Source organism: Rhinopithecus roxellana, chromosome 15 (genome assembly GCF_007565055.1).
Source record: "Rhinopithecus roxellana isolate Shanxi Qingling chromosome 15, ASM756505v1, whole genome shotgun sequence".
In the NCBI taxonomy this organism is placed as follows: Eukaryota; Metazoa; Chordata; class Mammalia; order Primates; family Cercopithecidae; genus Rhinopithecus; species Rhinopithecus roxellana.
Genome location: NC_044563.1, coordinates 41610123 through 41627890, shown reverse-complemented (window position 1 = coordinate 41627890; position 17768 = coordinate 41610123). Strand labels below are relative to the sequence as shown.

The 17768-nt window shown below is 35.0% G+C and overlaps 1 protein-coding gene across 3 annotated transcripts in view; it reads left to right on the top strand.

Annotated features, from left to right (window-relative positions):
- Window positions 1-11177, top strand: part of NAALAD2 (N-acetylated alpha-linked acidic dipeptidase 2) — a 54391-nt gene extending 43214 nt beyond the window's left edge. For all 3 annotated transcript variants that reach the window (XM_030917573.1, XM_010376663.2, XM_030917574.1), the window contains 3 exons: window positions 877-958; window positions 2441-2533; window positions 9847-11177. In XM_030917573.1, the coding sequence (XP_030773433.1) occupies window positions 877-958; window positions 2441-2533; window positions 9847-10036 (365 nt within the window). In that variant the 3' untranslated portion in view covers window positions 10037-11177. The remainder of the gene's footprint in view (window positions 1-876; window positions 959-2440; window positions 2534-9846) is intronic.
- Window positions 11178-17768: the final 6591 nt, after the last annotated feature.

Below are 17768 nucleotides of genomic sequence, written 5' to 3'. Positions count from 1 at the left end.
TAATATACAGTCACCCCTCTATATCAGTGAGTTCTGCATCCACATATTCAACCAACTGCAAGCCAAAAAAATCAGAAAAAAAAATCCACTAAGTTTCAAAAAAGCAAAACTTGAATTTGAATTTGTTGTGCTCTGAGTACTACATTGAATCCACATGAATGAAGTGATATATAGACATTTTATTAGGCATTATAAGTAACCTAGAGATGATTTAAAGTATAGGGGAGGATGTATGTAGGTAACAGGCAAATACTACGCCATTTTATATTAGGGAGTTGCTTCCATGGAATACGGTATCAGCAGGGGATCCTGGAACCCAGGCCCCACTGATACTGAGGTATGACAATACTGAGAACCTAATTACTTTTCGTAGAAGCATTGTGCATTAAAGAAGAGTTTGACAAGACCAAATCTGATCCTCTTTCTCAGTATCTGGATATATGTTTGTCACAGGTTGCCTGTTGAACAAGATCTCAAATGCACTGTCTGAAAACAAGAATTGATATTTTTTTTGCCCTGTAGTAATTACAGAATCATACCTTAGCATAGCTGTATCCAGTGTCTAGCATCTAGTTGTTGTCCCAATGAATGAATGAATGAATGAATGAATTCTGGATTTCTGGTAAACTATGGGTTAACGAGTTATTTATGTCCTAGATTTTTGAAAGTTATTTTAAGAAACAATTTTACCATTTTTTGTTTTCATACAATATTTCTTTGTTATATTCTACTAATTTTCATGGATCTGCAAGAAGACTCAGTAGAAAAATGGCTTCGACATTTATGTGGTTATATCAATCTGGAATAGGGAGGGTGGGAAAGCGAACCTCTGAAATATGAGCTAATTTCTCTTCTGCTTTTCTATTTTTAAAAAAGACTCCTTATTTTCTGCCGTGAAAAACTTCTCAGAGGCTGCTTCAGGTTTTCATAAACGACTTATACAAGTTGATCTTAACAAGTAAGTTTCAAATCCCTACTTTAAAAAAAAAAGCAATCTGGTTACTAGAATGAACTGTTTTCATTCATATTAGCATTAACTTCTAAATCACTGCTATTCAAATTATAGTATGCAAATCATAGCAGCAGTAAATGGGAACTTATTAGAAAGGCAGGCTATCAGACCTCAACCGAGACATGCTGAATCAGAATTCATTTTAACTACCACCCCTGCCCCCCCCCAATGATTTATACTAACAGTGAAGTTTGGGTAGCACTGCTCTGAATGGTAGACTAAAAACTCATCCCAAAGAGACAAGGGCCAAAAGGACCTGTCATTAGGAGTTTGCATGATGAAAATTCTAACTATAGCTGTAAATTCATAGCTTTATGAGTTTAAGTGCGTTTGTAATATATTTTACAAGTCCTTTGTTCAGTACTCCTATGTACCCGTTTAGAAATTCTTTTTTCATTGATGAGTTTTTTTTGCATTTTATTTAATTTCTTGCCACTTTCAGATTGAAAATAGTTTCAAAGTATATTCAAAGTAAATACCATGTAACAAGCATAAATTTATCCACAAACGTGTCCATGTCACATTTGTGTTTTTCAGACGTAATCAGAATAAACTTTGCCACTTCCCATATTGGAAGAAAGCGATAAGTAGTTTTTTTTTTTTTTTTTTTTTTTTTTGAGACAGAGTCTCGCTCTGTCGCCCGGGCTGGAATGCAGTGGCCGGATCTCAGCTCACTGCAAGCTCCGCCTCCCGGGTTTACGCCATTCTCCTGCCTCAGCCTCCCGAGTAGCTGGGACTACAGGCGCCCGCCACCTCGCCCGGCTAGTTTTTTGTATTTTTTAGTAGAGACGGGGTTTCACCGTGTTAGCCAGGATGGTCTCGATCTCCTGACCTCGTGATCCGCCCGTCTCGGTCTCCCAAAGTGCTGGGATTAGTTTTAAGGGACCTCATTCTCCTTCGGATTGTAGGGGAGCCCAGGGAACTTATTCAGCTCCCCAAAGGGGTAGTCTGAGTGTGAAAAGGGATTCCCTACCCATTGCATGCAGCTATCTCTTATGTTTCTTACAGACTTCTGAAACCTTCATTCACTCTTTGTTGTCCAGCCTTTATCTGCTCCTTTCTTCCGCAGTAGAACTGAATGACTTATCAGGAATAACTTGATAGCTCACTTTGTCTACCTTTCCAGGAGGCCTGGCTATCCTCCTAGAAGGAAGTATAGAATGTCTTTGAGTTCTTTTTGATTAGTGTGTGATCTAGAAAAATATAACAAACGATTTCCCATTAGGTCTCTCTGCTGACTGTAAATATTAGAAGGATGACCCTATTGTTTGTAGCTCACCATGTAAAGTATTACTGTGTTAATATTCATTTTGTTAAAAATTGATCAATTTTAGAAATGTATTTTCCCAAGCCTTGTTTTTATTTAATATTATTTTGAAACACGATTCTGCGGTTTGGGTTATAATTATGTGTATGTTCTTCTCAAAGTCCCATTGCAGTGAGAATGATGAATGACCAATTGATGCTCCTGGAAAGAGCATTCATCGATCCTCTTGGTTTACCAGGAAAGCCGTTCTATAGGTAAGGAAACAACAGCTGCCAAATACATCACTTTGACCAAAACCAGCATACCTAAAGTTGGCTTTAAACTAATGCCGTTAGATGGGTGAAAGACAAATATGTATACTCCAGGGAATTTGGGTAAGATTGTACATCTGATAATAGTATAATACATATTAGAAAAATAAATTTCATATTGTTTATTGCTTTGCTGTGAGTGAAAATGGTAAAGGCTAGTTGAAAAAGAACTCTAACAAAATCTTCAAACTGTAGAATCTTAAAGGGAAGTTTAGAGCTCATCTAGTTCAACCTTCTACATAAATGCTTTTTATAGAATCTCAGATAAACAGTTATCCAGTCTTGGAATCTTTTAGTGATGAGAAGCTTACTACTTCATGAGGAAGCCCATTTCACTTTATGAAAGGTCTAATTATTAGAAAGTTTTCTCCATAAAGATTTAACATCTATTTTCCTCTTTGAGTTTGTTCTATTAAAGTCAAATAAGTCTAGTTCTATTTCCATATAATATTTTAGGTTTTTGAGATGGTTCTCAACGATGGTTAGATTTCATTTTTCAGCTTTATGATGGTGCAAAGGCAATACACACTAATTAGAAATCATACTTCAAGTACCCATAAACCACTCTGGTTTTCATATTCAGTGTAGTATTCAGTAAATTTACATGATATTCAACAATTCATTATAGAATAGGCTTTGCGTTAATTTTGCCCACCTGTAGGCTAATGTAAGTGTTCTGAGCACACTTCAGGTAGGCAAGGCCAAGCTATGATCTTTGGTAGGTTAGGTATATTAAATGCATTTTTGACTTGTGATATTTTCAGTTTATGATGGTTTTATCAGAAAACAACTCATCGTTAAATCACGAAGCCTCGGTATCCTATTTCCTTTCTGTATCTCTACATCATGTTCTCTTTCAGTATCTTGGCTGCATCCTTTTGGATGATCTCTATTTTCTCAAGGTCCTTCTTAAACAGTGGTTCTCTGGTGGAAATTATAAAGGTCCTAGCATTCAAAGCCAGAAACTCTATATTGTATTTTCTATATTCTAGTTCACTTGCAGATGGGTGATATAGAGCAAGTAACTTCTAGGGTTTTCCCATCCGAATTAAGATGATGATAATTGGCTGGGCGCGGTGGCTCAAGCCTGTAGTCCCAGCACTTTGGGAGGCCTAGACGGGCGGATCACGAGATCAGGAGATCGAGACCATCCTGGCTAACACGGTGAAACCCCGTCTCTACTAAAAAATACAAAAAAAAAAAAAAAAAAAAACAAAAACAAAAAAAACAAAAACAAAAAACTAGCCGGGCGAGGTGGCGGACGTCTGTAGTCCCAGCTACTCAGGAGGCTGAGGCAGGAGAATGGTGTGAACCCGGGAGGCAGAGCTTGCAGTGAGCTGAGATCCGGCCACTGCAGTCCAGCCTGGGCCACAGAGCGAGACGCCATCTCAAAAAAAATAAAATAAAATAAAATAAAAAGATGACGATAACTGCTACTTTGCAAAGCTATTTATCATCAAATAATACGCAAAAAAAAAAGGTCTATATGTTACCTTTCCTATAAATGTTAATGATTAATATTAACATTTAGATAATTACAAGCACAGGCTTTTAGAACCCAGCTCTGCCATGTACTTCATGTCACCTGGAAAAATTATTTCTCTAAGCCTCAGATCCCTCAGCTACTAAGTGGAGATTATAATTGCTTTTACCCAATAGGCCTGTAGATTTAAGGCATGTAGAAGATTTAGCTCAAGAGGGATGCACTCAATAAATGGCAGCTATTTTTATAAATAATAAATAAGAACACAAATGTGTTTCTTCATTGATACAAATGAAATAGCAATGATCAGTTATTTATAAGAATCAAACAGAAGCCAAAAGCAATATCTACAGTGTTCGTTAGTCCTCTCAGTTGTTATTAGTCTCTCTTTATATATTTTTTATTTATAAGAAAAAGATCTCTATTTTGTCATTATTTTAAAAACTCAGGCTCTATAGAAGCACATAGAATAAAAAGGACCAGTGCTTCTTCAGCATTCCCCCCTACTCCCTACACCCAGTTCTGTTATTCTCTTCAGAGAAACTCAATGTTAAGAGTTTGGTGTAAATTTTAATGCATTTATATACATGTTTATATATGTAGTCAGCCCTCTGTATCTGTGAGTTCCACATCTGTGGATTCATCAACTGCAGATAGAATATATTTGAAAAAAAAAAATGAATGGTTGTGTCTGTACTGATTTACAGACCTTTTTTGGGTCATTTGTTTACCTAAATATAGTAAACAACTATTTACATAGCATTTACATTGTATTAGGTGCTGTAAACAATCTAGAGCTGATTTAAAGTATCTGGGAGGACTTGTATAGGTTATATGCAAATAGTAAGCCATTTTATATAAGGGACTTGAGCATCCTTAAATTCTGGTATCCAAGGGGGATCCTGGAACCAATCCCCCATGGATACTGAGGAGTTACTGTATATAGTTCCATATATACTCATATATACATAATACATTTATACTATATATTGCAAATATTTGCATAAAAATGTACACAACACACACATATAAACATTTATAGTTACATAAACATTTATATTTACATATATTCATATAAATTTACATACTCATTTATATTTACATGTATAAATATGTAAACTGTTTATGTCTACATAAATAATGTATGGGACCATACATTATTTTATAATTTTATTTTTTTTCCGTAAGAATATATCTTAGGCTAGGCAAGGTGGCTCACACTTGTAATCCCAGCGCTTTGAGAGGCCGAGACAGGAGGATTGCTTGAAGCTGGGAGCTCAAGACTAGCCTGGGTAACACAGCGAGACCCTGTTTCTACAAAAAATTTTTTAAAGTAGCTGGTGTGGTGGTGCATGCAATCCTAGCTGCTTGGGAGGGTAAGGCAGGGGGACTGCTTGAACACAGGAGCTCAATGTTACAGGAGCTAGGACCATGCCATTGCACTCCAGACTGGAGGATCTCTAAGACTTTTTAAATTTTTTTTAGAGAAAACGATTTGACTCTTGTGCAAATATATATCTACCTCTTAGTTTCAGATTAGATTTTTCCACGATTATTATTATGAAAAATATTGGTATTGTATGGATGTCCTTGTATCCTATTTGAACATTTGTTAATATCTCTATAATCAGGACCTGGGATTTCAGGGTGAAAGGGTAAACACATTTTAAATTTTGATTAGGTTACTGCCAAACTGTCCTCCAAAGACTACCATATTTTTAAAGATGCATTTTGAACTATTAGCTCAATGTTAAGATTATATTCTAATGCTAATTCATATTATTATGTTTTAGTCTACTGCAGTAGTATGGAAATAAGTTCTTCCTTAATGTTTGTAAGGATTACTTTATGGATTGATATGACATATTGCATATGCACACTTTTCCCAATAACTGCTAAGATAAATGTAGCTATAATAGCAATTCCAGATACCCAGAATTTTTCATTTGTCTTAAAGAATTTATTTCAAAATGATTTTTTCCTCATCAGCAATGTAGATCAGGTTAAAAATGATCTTGTAAATCTTATAAAACCTAAGAGTAAAAGTTTTCAGTATGTATAATGGATCAATGACATTTTTAAGCTCTGCTATTTCATGAACCTCAAGAATGGACAGATTACCAAATTTGTAGTGTAATAAAATTATTCTACCATGTAGAATTGATAGACTAAGAAAATTAGACGAATCTGATGTACATATATATAGCCATTGTATATATGTATGTACATTACATATGTATGTATTGTTAAAAGAAAAACCTTAGCCAAATTATATTTAACAGACTTTAATTAGCAAAGAATGGCAGACTCAGAGAGACTCCAGTGCAGTCATGTGATGGATGAAGAGTTATAGACAGAAAAAGGAAAGTGACATACAGAAAACAGAAATGAGTGACAGAAACAGCTAGATTGGTTACAGTGCAGAATTTAACTTATTTGAACAGTTTGAATTGACCCCCTTTAATTGGCCAAAACTTGGTGACTGACACAAGAGTAGACTCAGTCTGTTGACAACTCCATTTAGGTTATAGTTCACTATGTACAGAGAAACCTTCAGACTGAACTTAAAATATTTAAGGAGGCAGCTTTAAGTTAAACAGTTGAGATTCAGTAATGAATACATCAGAAAACACTGTACATATTTTAAAATAAAATGTTAATGTGAAATATATAAAACATTCATCTTAAAATCTGGAAGTATAACTAAATGTTTATTGAATAAAAAACATATGTCTTAGTTCATTCCTGCTGCTGTTTCAAAATACCTGAGACTAGGTAATTTATAACAAACAGAAATTTATTCCTCACAGTTCTAGGGGCTGGGAAGTACAAGATCAGTGTCAGCCAATTCAATGTTTGATGAGCACCTGTCCCATATATGGCATTTTTTTCAGGGTGTCCTCAGTTGGCAGAACAGATAGAAGGGCTAGTTAGCTTCCTTCATTCACTTTTATAAGGGCTCTAATCCCTTAATACTGTCACACTGGAAATTAAGTTTCAACATATGAATTTGGGGAATGAACACATTCAGACCATAGCAGCATGCCTGATAAATATTGCAAACTTAATTATTTTTGAGTTGTGGGTAATATATCGTAACTATCACAACAAAGGCAAGTAAGTAATGAATCCTTCCTTATCTACTATCGAGCTCATTTTCTTTATTCTATTACTGCTCTTGTTTTTTCCCTAATGAAAGTTCCACATAAATTAATTGCTCTGTGTGGTAAGCATAACAATGGCCTCCCAAAGATGTCTATTTTCTAAACCCCAGAACCTCTGAATATGTTAGGTTACATGACAAAGAGGAACTAAGGTGAGAGATGGAATTTAAAGTTACTAATCAGCTGAATTAAAATAGGGATAGTATTCTGAATTATACTGGTGGTCCCAATGATGCAATCACAAGGGTCCTTAAAAGTCTTCCTGCAAGAGGCAGGCAGGAGAGAGTTAGGGTGATACCATTGCGAAAGAAGACTCATTCTGAAATGCAATTGTGGATTTTGATGGTGGAGGAATGTGGGAGGCCTCTAGAAGCTAGAAAAGCAAGGAAAAGGATTCTCCTCTAGTGCCTCCAGCAAGGAATGGGGCCCTGATCATACCTTGATTTTAGCTCAGTGAGATTTATGTCAGACTAACTGTAAGATAATTTTACAAACATCAAGTGAAATACTGTAAAAGTCTTTACAACCTGCAAAGCATTTGATTATGAAATTCTAAAAACATTTGTGGCCGGGCATGGTGGCTCATGCCTGTAATCCCAGCACTTTGGGACGCTGAGGCGAGCAGATTACCTGAGGTCAGGAGTTCAAGACCAGCCTGGCCAACATAATCTCTACTAAAAATACAAAACTTAGCCAAGTGTGGTGGCAGGCACCTGTAATTCCAGCTACTTGGGAGGCTGAGGCAGGAGAACTGCTTGAGCCTGGGAGGTGGAGGTTGCAGTGAGCCGAGATTGTGCCACTGCACTCCAGCCTGGCTGACAGAGCAAGGCTCTAAAAAAAAAAAAAAAAAAAAAAAAAAAACAAATTTGCATTATCATAACCCATCAGTGAATATTTACTATGTACCGAGGGAAAGGTTGAGGAAAAAAGACTATGAGGTGTTGACTGTATTCTCTAGTCTGCTACAGTAGTTCTTGATGCCTCTTTAAAATTCAGAAATGTTCATTGTGGAGGGTAATTAAATCATCATATACTTGAAACCTTGAGAACTAGACCAGAGTTTGAATCCTCATGGGACTAGAATAGCTATTTGAGTTCACCATTTCATAAAAGTGTATTTGAGTTGCTTAAGCATTACCAATTGATCATTTCTTTTAACTTGCTGCCTGCTTCTCATCTGAGAAAATTATGGAAAGGATTTAACTTCAGAATAATAGCTAATATTTACTGAACACTTATTAAATGTCAAGCTACGCTTTTCATCCAATATTTGATTCTCACAACAATCGTTTTAGAACAGTACTTTTATCACCACCATTTTTAAGATAACAGGCACAAGGAGGTTGAATAACCAGTGCAAAGCCGTTAAGGCTGATAGTTGATAGTATTATGATTTTTAAAAAACAGGCAGTCTCACTCTACAACCCGCTCAGATACTACTCTATGCAGAGTCTATATTATTTCAGTTATTTTACACATCTGGGACAAGTTTAGACAACTTAGGCAATTTGCCAAAGGTCACTGAGATATTAAATGCCAGATCAGTGATTCAAAGGTTATTCGCTTCCTACATCAATTTTTTTTTTTTTTCTATACTCTTCCTTTACAATTCTCCAGAAGAGGGTAAGTATACTAAGGAATATCTATGACTTGCATCTCTAATTTCTTGACTCATATACCCGTCAGGATACCAATGCTTATAAACAACTTGGCACATATTACTGATTTTAATTAAAAAAAGATCCGAGGCCATCTGAGGCCACATTAAGATTTAAAAGCCAAGATAATAAATCCTGACGTACTTTGGTAAATCTGAATGAGTGTTATAGATTTATCATTAATCATTATTAATGACTTATATGGAGGTCTATATTACTTCACACAGATTTACTCTAGAATAAGCTCTGGGGTTTGACTATTGGACCTAATTCCTGATGTGAGTATTTAATAAAATATATCCCTTTCTGGAAAGCAAAATTCTACATACTTATTGCGGAAAGAAGTAGCTTGCTCCCTTGAGCTACTTATGTTGAAGTAGAAAAGCAATTATACAACTTTCTAGATCAAAAGTTGAGTGTCTGCGGGAAACCCACATATAACTGTCTTACCTTTGTGGAATGGACTTCATTATCCTTGCCATTTGTGACATTTTGAAATACAGGCTTCTTTAAATACTTGCTTTTTAATGTCTAAAAAGTATTGGGAACAACTGTCATTCTTGTTTAATCTATTTTTAAAAGGCAACACAAAAATAAATTATCTTTCTCAATCTCCTATTAAAAATATCCATAAACTTACATGTTATCACCATGTTTGTGGACGCTCACGGGCCGCTTAACGATTATTCTGCACAACCTACAAGAACCTACTTTCTTCCATCTGTTTTGGGTTCGCAACATGGTGTATGATTTCTGAGATATGTCTTAGTGAATGCATATCGTTAGCTCCTTTCCTGACTTAAAATTATGATTTGCATAAGTATCTCAAATTCAATTATCTTCTTATAGGAACAAAACTGAATGTCACAAGGAAACATAATGTGGATTAAACAAAAAGCATATAAAATGTACGTATACACTTCAGTTCAATTTGCCTTTTCTTCCTTTTAGGCACATCATATTTGCTCCAAGTAGCCACAACAAATATGCTGGAGAATCATTTCCTGGAATCTATGATGCTATCTTTGATATTGAAAATAAAGCCGACTCTCGTTTGGCTTGGAAAGAAGTAAAGAAACATATTTCTATTGCAGCTTTTACAATTCAAGCAGCAGCAGGAACTCTGAAAGAAGTGTTATAGGAAGGTCTCAAGTGGCTAGCCATTAAAGGTGTTGCTGAAAGTCTGAGGATAAAAATTCACCCTTCTGATAACTTACGAAGCCAGGGCGTTCTAAAATCTTTTCGTGTCATGTTTTGATTATAGGCTTTGGTCTTTTCATCTGCAAAGCGTTTTTTTTTTTTTCCTTTAAACTTTAATTATATTAGCAAAGTGTTAATCTAATGAAATAAAAAACTCTTGTGTGGCAAAAAATGAAAGAAAATTCCCTAAATGATAGCAAGGAACGTGAATTCTCAGACATTGCAGGTGTGGGAATGTAAAATGGTTAAACCACTTTTGAAAACAGTTTGGCAGTTTCCTATAAAGTTAAACATATACTTTTACTTTAGGACTCCAGAATTCCACTTCTAGGTATTTATTCAAGAGAAGGAAAAACAGTGATCACAGCAATACTTGTATGCATGTTCACTGCAACTTAAAAGTGTAGACAACCCAAATGTCCATCAACAGATGAATGGATAAACTGTGGTATATCCACAAGACTACTTACTACTCAGCAATAAAAATGAAGTAACTTTCAGTAAATGCAATATTGGCAGACATTGTTGAAGGAAAAAAGCCAGACAAAAGCTACATAGAATACGCTTCTATTGAGATGAAGTGGCAAACTAACCTGTAGTGTTAGAAATTAGATTAGTGGTAGCCTGGGCAAGTGGCAGGTTGGGGAGGATGGCTGCAGAGTAGTATGAGGAAACTTTCTCCAATAGATGAGAATTTTCCGTATCTTGATCTGAGTGGTAAATTGTAAACTTAAAATGTACATATAATTTATTGGTAGGAGAATTAAGCCTCGATAAATGTGATTACAAAAAACACAAAAAACAAGTCTGGCAAGGAAACCAGAATCATATACCTTCTCTTGTGAAATCACCATGAAGTGTGAATGGTCAGGAAAAAGCCAGTAATGTTCATACATTTAATAATTTCAGCTCTACTGAATAACCATATAAGTCTGATGGGTGATGAAAATAGCTACTACAATCTTCACACTCTAACTCCTGTAAATGTCAGAATCTGCAAACTTTTATGCAGATCCCAATGACTCAATTACATGTTAAACTATGATTAAAGCTTCAATAAACTTGGTTGTTCATCTACTTCACCAAAACAAGAATTAAAAATTAGAAGAGCCTTCATAGGCAGGCACAATAACTAAAATAAGAAACGATAGCTCAAAGCTTAACTACAAGGAAAAACTATTACCCTTGCTCCCAGGCCAACAATACAGTTTAACTTAAAACAGTGGGGGCATTTAGTTTAGGGGCATTTTCTATACATCTCAGTATTACTAGAGGTATTTCACTGATCCTCCACAATAAAATAAGTTGCAAGTATAGCAATGGTTCTGTCATCAAGGTAACTTTTAAATATGTTCCATTCCTTCTGCTTAAAGAGGCAATAAGGTGTGTTATTTATGAAGTATAAATAAATATACACAATTAAGACTTTTGTAAAAGTTTTTCTCAAATCTAGGGAGTTAACTTCACTACCACGCTACACTACCAAAGTATACCACTTTAACTTTAGCCTTGAAGCATTGTGTTGTAGAAAAAATACCCATGAATCATACTATCTAGTACCCAACTGAGTAGACCACTACGTATCTCTGGGCATCAGTCCCCTCCACTTCTATCATTTCTAAAGGAGACAAAGCACAAAGGTTTGGAAATCTCTTGGTTGTTCTTCTTACCATAGTTTTCCTGAAGACAGATGTGAGCTGCCAAAACAGCATAGGCGGTTTGAAATATGAGTTTGGGGTAAAACAGCAATCATTGCAATTTAATTTCTCCTTAAATTCTTAAGTTAATTTGTTTTTATAATTTTTAATCAGTATCTGATTGTTAGCAACAGAACAAGTGATTGTGTGGCATGCACTATAATCAATTCAGGATATTGAACACAGAATATGTGTTATCACATGTTAAATAGGGCATATGTTTGGACTTTTTAAACTTTCCCCCCTAAGCATTTGAGATCAGCTGAATTAGGCAGCTAATCATTATTCCCCTTTCATCTCATTCCTTGGTCCAAGTCCTGAGAGAGATACTATCTCTCTTAAGGATACTTAGGAAATAATGACAAGGAAATATTTTGCTTGTCATAGTATATTGCCTGTTTTAAGACCTACTTTTAAAATCAAATAAGCCATAAATTATTATTATGCCATACTTTTAATCATTTAACCTAAATATGTTTAATCAGAAGTTGTCTAATATAAAAACTAATAAGCAAAAAGCATGTGAAATGTATGTATATACTTAAACCAAGAAATTCTAAAAATCGGTTTCTACAGAGAAAACTGGACAGAATGACAATGTATGTGACACAACAGTGTTTACTACAGCATTTTTTTATCATAGTAAAAAATAGTAAAAAAAAAAGTCACAAGCTAAATATCAATGGAGAATTGATTATAGTATAAAAATGAACATAAAATGATTATATATACATTTTTCATGTATATGGTAAGTTGTCCATGACTTAACACTGGTTTAAAAAAGTGATAAAACTAAATATATGAATATCAAACAAAATATCAACAGTGCTTGCATTTCGGTGGTAGACTTTTATGTGACTTGTACTCTGTACTGAATTGCTAAAATTTTTTACATCAGAGTATATTCCCTTTTATAAGGGGTAAAATAATATAATAAAAACTACTGTTTTCATTTTGAACAGACAAAAAGTACAGAGTTCTGGAATTCAATACAGTTCACAAATAGTAATCCTATTTTATACCCTTGAAATTTATTATTCTGAGGATACAAATAACACTCATTTATATATGCACACATGAGCCATCTTAATATTTCCATTTAGTTCATAATTTCAAAAATATCAATCGATCCTTGAAAGTACAGAAATGAATTTAGGGTAAAATAGTAACCTTTGAAATAATTACGGTACTGTATTAGATTTGTCTTTTTCTTGTAATTGCTTTTTAACTTTATGAACTCATTGATCTTTTTTCTCTTTTTAACAACTTTTATTCATCTACTTTTTCCAATCCCCAATGTGATTAAATTCAGAAGAACAGTATCTTTCAAGTAAATGATGCAAAACTTCCTTTTACATCATCTCACTTCCTTTCCCCCTTTGTATCACAATTATACAATCCTAGCCAGAATGATCTACCTAAACGTCATCATGCTATGTGCTATGAAAAAATCCTTCAATGGGGACCTCCATTACCAAAATGATGTGGTAGTACTGGCAATGGCTCCCAGGTTCAGTAACTAGGAAAAAATGGATCAAATGCAAAATACACTAGAGATATCAAAGAGCTGTGGAAGCATTTAACACTAGATGTACTAAAAGTCTTTGAGTCTTCTAGCTAGCTGAGACTACCAACTGTTTTTTTTTTCCTGGGAGCATTTGCCAATTCTAGGCATGGACTAAAGATCAGGCTTGGTGTGGACTAAAGCACTTTATTGGGGAAAATCAGCAGGACTTTTACTGACTGCATGATCTATCATGATGTACTAGAATCTAGAGGAGCCCCAAACCCAATGCTGAGTGAGACTAGAGCTTAGGGGCTAGGCAAATAAGTTTTCTTAACAGGCCAATACCACCTCTCAACGCCAGGCTTCTTCATACCCTATTCTTTCTCCCTTCCCCTCTCTTGTATTTGGCCACCTCCTGTCCTTTTTTTTTCCCCGTCAGGACTTTTATCCTTCATGAAATCCATCCATAAAATCTACCAAATATGCACCACAGAAACTTTCTACAGGCTTATCTTTGGCATAATTTTTATTTAACAACCTCTTATTTTCCTTGTTGTATCCTTTCTTGGAAGCGCAGTCTGTTTATCTCCAGCACACAGGAAGTGACCTGGGTGCTGAATAAAACAAAGTATTTAAGCAATGGAATTGCTATAATATTAAAGATGCTTACAAACTTTCATCTTATTTTCAATAAAATCTCTAAATTTTACACCTATCAACTCAGAACAATTCATTGGAAGGGGAAATACTACTAAAAAGTCTAACTTCAAATGAACTCAGAATTTCCTGCTAAATCATAAATATGAAAAGCAGACCATCCATGTATGCTAGAGGATCTCTTTCGGAGAAGTGTCCTACAATTTATAACATTTTACAAGTGGTTAAATCCATTAAAACTTCAAAAACTTTTAGATTGTCTTTCTCCTGTAATGTGATGGGATATCTTCCCTAACTTGCTAAAACAGAGAACCCCGCTAGCTTTACATAATTGAAATGAGTGAATGTTTGCCTAATACACTAATACTTGATTTTAATGAATTCTCTCATTCCCACAAAGTGTCTTATGTTAGCTGCCTTCGTTTGTGGCCTTTTAATAAATCCACATCTAAGAATACCGAGATGCAAAAATTGCTCAGAGTCCAGATGATAATAAGGCTAAGGTTATTTCTATGCACAAGCATTTAGAACTGCCTGCAAGGGACAAATTTACCGCCATGGGCCTTTTACTCTGACTCAGTCCCTACAGCTCCAGAATCCATCACTAATTTTTGTCAACTGCCCATTGGATCTTTAGAGGTTCTTAGTAAGAAAATCAATGGCTCAACTGACTATTGCGAAAACCGAAAGCACATTATCTTCTCATGGTAATTTAGTCATTTAACTAATATTAGGAAATAAAGAAATAAGCACTAATAATAAGCAAAGGGCCGTTTAGATTCTGGATTTTGTGTGGTGACTTAGATATCTTCAGTGTCATGCTTAAGAGTGTAAGGACTTTGGAATCAATTTCTAATTTTTAAACTAAATTTCACCATTTGCTATCAATGTAACCCCAGAGGCAAGTTATGCACCTTTGCCTATGTTTCTCCATCTGTAAAATACAGGTTATACTGTAAATAATCATGGTGATGTTCTGAAGAGAAAAGCTATCATAAGCGCTTAGCAAAGTGTTTGGCACATTCTAATTACGCAACAACAAAAGCTATCGTTATATCCACAGCTTCAAGTTACCTCTTATAATACTTCCTAATTCCTATGGCTAAATTACAAATTTCTGTTCAAGTGAATTAAGTCCTGTGATTAGACACCTACTTTCCCTGAAGGTTTTAAAATTATCTTCAGTTTCTGGCTTTGTCTTCCCAATGGCTTTCTGTTCCCTTAAATTTGTTCTCCATCTCTGCCCCCAATTATTCAGCTCTTCCCTACAGATGATTTTAAGTAGCTTTACTGGGGGTATGGCAGAAAGGGGACTTGAAGGAATCTTCAAGGCATCAAAAATAGTCTAAATTGATCTCTAACATGAACTGAGTAGCCAGGGCTCAATTTGTTACTGGAATTCAGCTTTCTTTAGTAGGAAACCTTTTAAGGTTTTACATAAAATTATAGTGATCCCATTTATTACTGTCAGCCTAAACAACCATTTAAAACTTGTGGATTTTCTTGACACAGACAATTTCTACATTTTTCTGTACCTTAACAATGTATCATGCCTAGTTTTATCAACCATGTTTTATCATTGATACTAACAGAATCAAGGGTCTGTGGTAGATTTATTTTCCTTTTGCCCATCCAGCAGCCTTCCTTGCCCATTCTGGAAAAAGAATGTTTTCGTAAGGGGACCCATAACAGATTGTTTGGGTGGCACACTGAATATTTAGCAGGTGAGCCTAAATATTCCTTTATTGGATTTACTTATTCCTATGCTTGTATACTCCAAAGCAGGGATTACCAGTTTTTTCAATGAAAACAAGATGCCCTCAAAGTTCAGAGTGCTATCAGTGTTGCATCCTCAAAGTCAGCTAGTGAATTTACATTACTGCCCATTATGATTCTAAATCCTGACAGCCAGACAAGGCCTGTGAACCTCGTATCTTACCAACAGCCTGGAACACTTCATGAGGATTTGTAAACATTCCTTGGACTCAGCAGTCCCTTGAGAAAATCATTTCCTCCAAAACCTGTGTCTATATTCTCTATCTTGTTTAAGCTCTCCCTCCATTCCCAAACCTAGGAATTATCCTAAATTTTCATCTAGACCCTAATTCCTTTCAAGATCCTCAATCTCTCTTCTCTTCCTACTGCTTCTGCTGTATTTCATGCCCTCATGTTAAACTGGTCTGCCTCTACACCAACTCTAATCGTTCCCTTCTATCAAAGCTAAATTTGATGCTGTTTTATTGCATGTTTTATCTAACACAGAGGTAAGAATTACTATTTACAAGCTACATATCACTATCAAAATGGCAATGAAAACTTTTGTGCTTTTTGCAGTAAGGATTCTGAAACTTCTTTGGAGGCTGTTAAGAAAAACTAGAGACCCTAAGAGTCATCAAATCACAAGTAATGAATTGGCTATTATATCCAAAACCATCCAGGCAAAAATGACTACATAATTTTATAACTTAACACAATATAAAATTTGTTCCTGGTTACCAAACACATTAAGAGTTTTCCATGCTATATGCCCATTTTATATAAAGCCTATTCACTCAACTGACAAAAGCAGCACAGAATAGTGGTTAAGAGCAGGGAACAACACGGAGTCAGGCTACATGAGTTTGAAATCTTTATACCACAACACATTACTGTGAACTCTGGGTAAGCTACTTAACCAATGTCGTAAGTCAGTTTCCTCATCTGTAATATAAGAATAAAAGAATCTACCTCATAGGGTGGTAAGGAAGATTAACAAGTTAATCATAAAAATAAAATCTGAATACATATGAAACTGCAAAATGAAATAAGCAAAATGAAGAAAAGGATCAGAGTGTTAAAAAATATTAATACACCAATCTAACCTCTTTAATGAAGGAGGGGAAAGTGCCTCAAGTTCAGGAAGGTTTCCCTTTTCCAGACTCTAAATCACTAATCTTACTTTTATTAGCAAAGTCTTTAAAAAAGAATTTAAACATTTAAACAACATCTCTGCCAAATCAAAAAGGAATGGCAAATTGAATTATTTTGACACATAATCTTTAAGCAACATAAAAATGTTTAAGGCTGGAAGTTACATTTCTTTTCAACGGACATTAAAGGTGGTGCAGTAAATGGAAAAACTAAGAAAAGTCATTGAGTTTTTAGTGAAAACATGGTCTTCAGAAAAACTGTTCTTAAAGATAGTCTTCACAATGAAGAATTCTGTTAAAAAGTTAAAATCAAACAATATGCAGAAGAAAACCTATGCAAGCCCGTTATTTTAGACAGTGTCATACGTATAAAGCCATAGGCATATACATAACTAAAGAAGGCAAGCCATCCACCACCACCAGATTAAGTTTTAAGATACCTGGGCAGTAGGCAAGCAGTCAGGGATAATGAACACCACCACCAAAACCCTATCTATCAAACAATCAAAATAAATGAAACAGAAAAACCTATTAACAAAACCTAAAAACAAGCTGGACTTAATAGCTTGCATTTCAAAACTAAGGCCATAGAATGATACTGGCAAAAACAAAGTAAATACCAAACACGAATGCCAGATCAAAATAATTTTCAATTAAAAGAGGAACAAAAAACCTGTTAATGTTCAAATAGATAATTTAAAAGTACCTGACTGCTAAAGAAAAGAATTTACAGAGTACATACTCATATATCCTAAAAGGGACACCAGCCCTCATAAATGAGCTTTTAAGAATTTACTTACTGTGAGTATATACATGACATAAATTTTTAGGCTGAGGAATAACTCATTAAAAAAAAATAGGGAGTTTGGAGAGAGGAAATAACTCAAAGTTCCTTTAAAATAT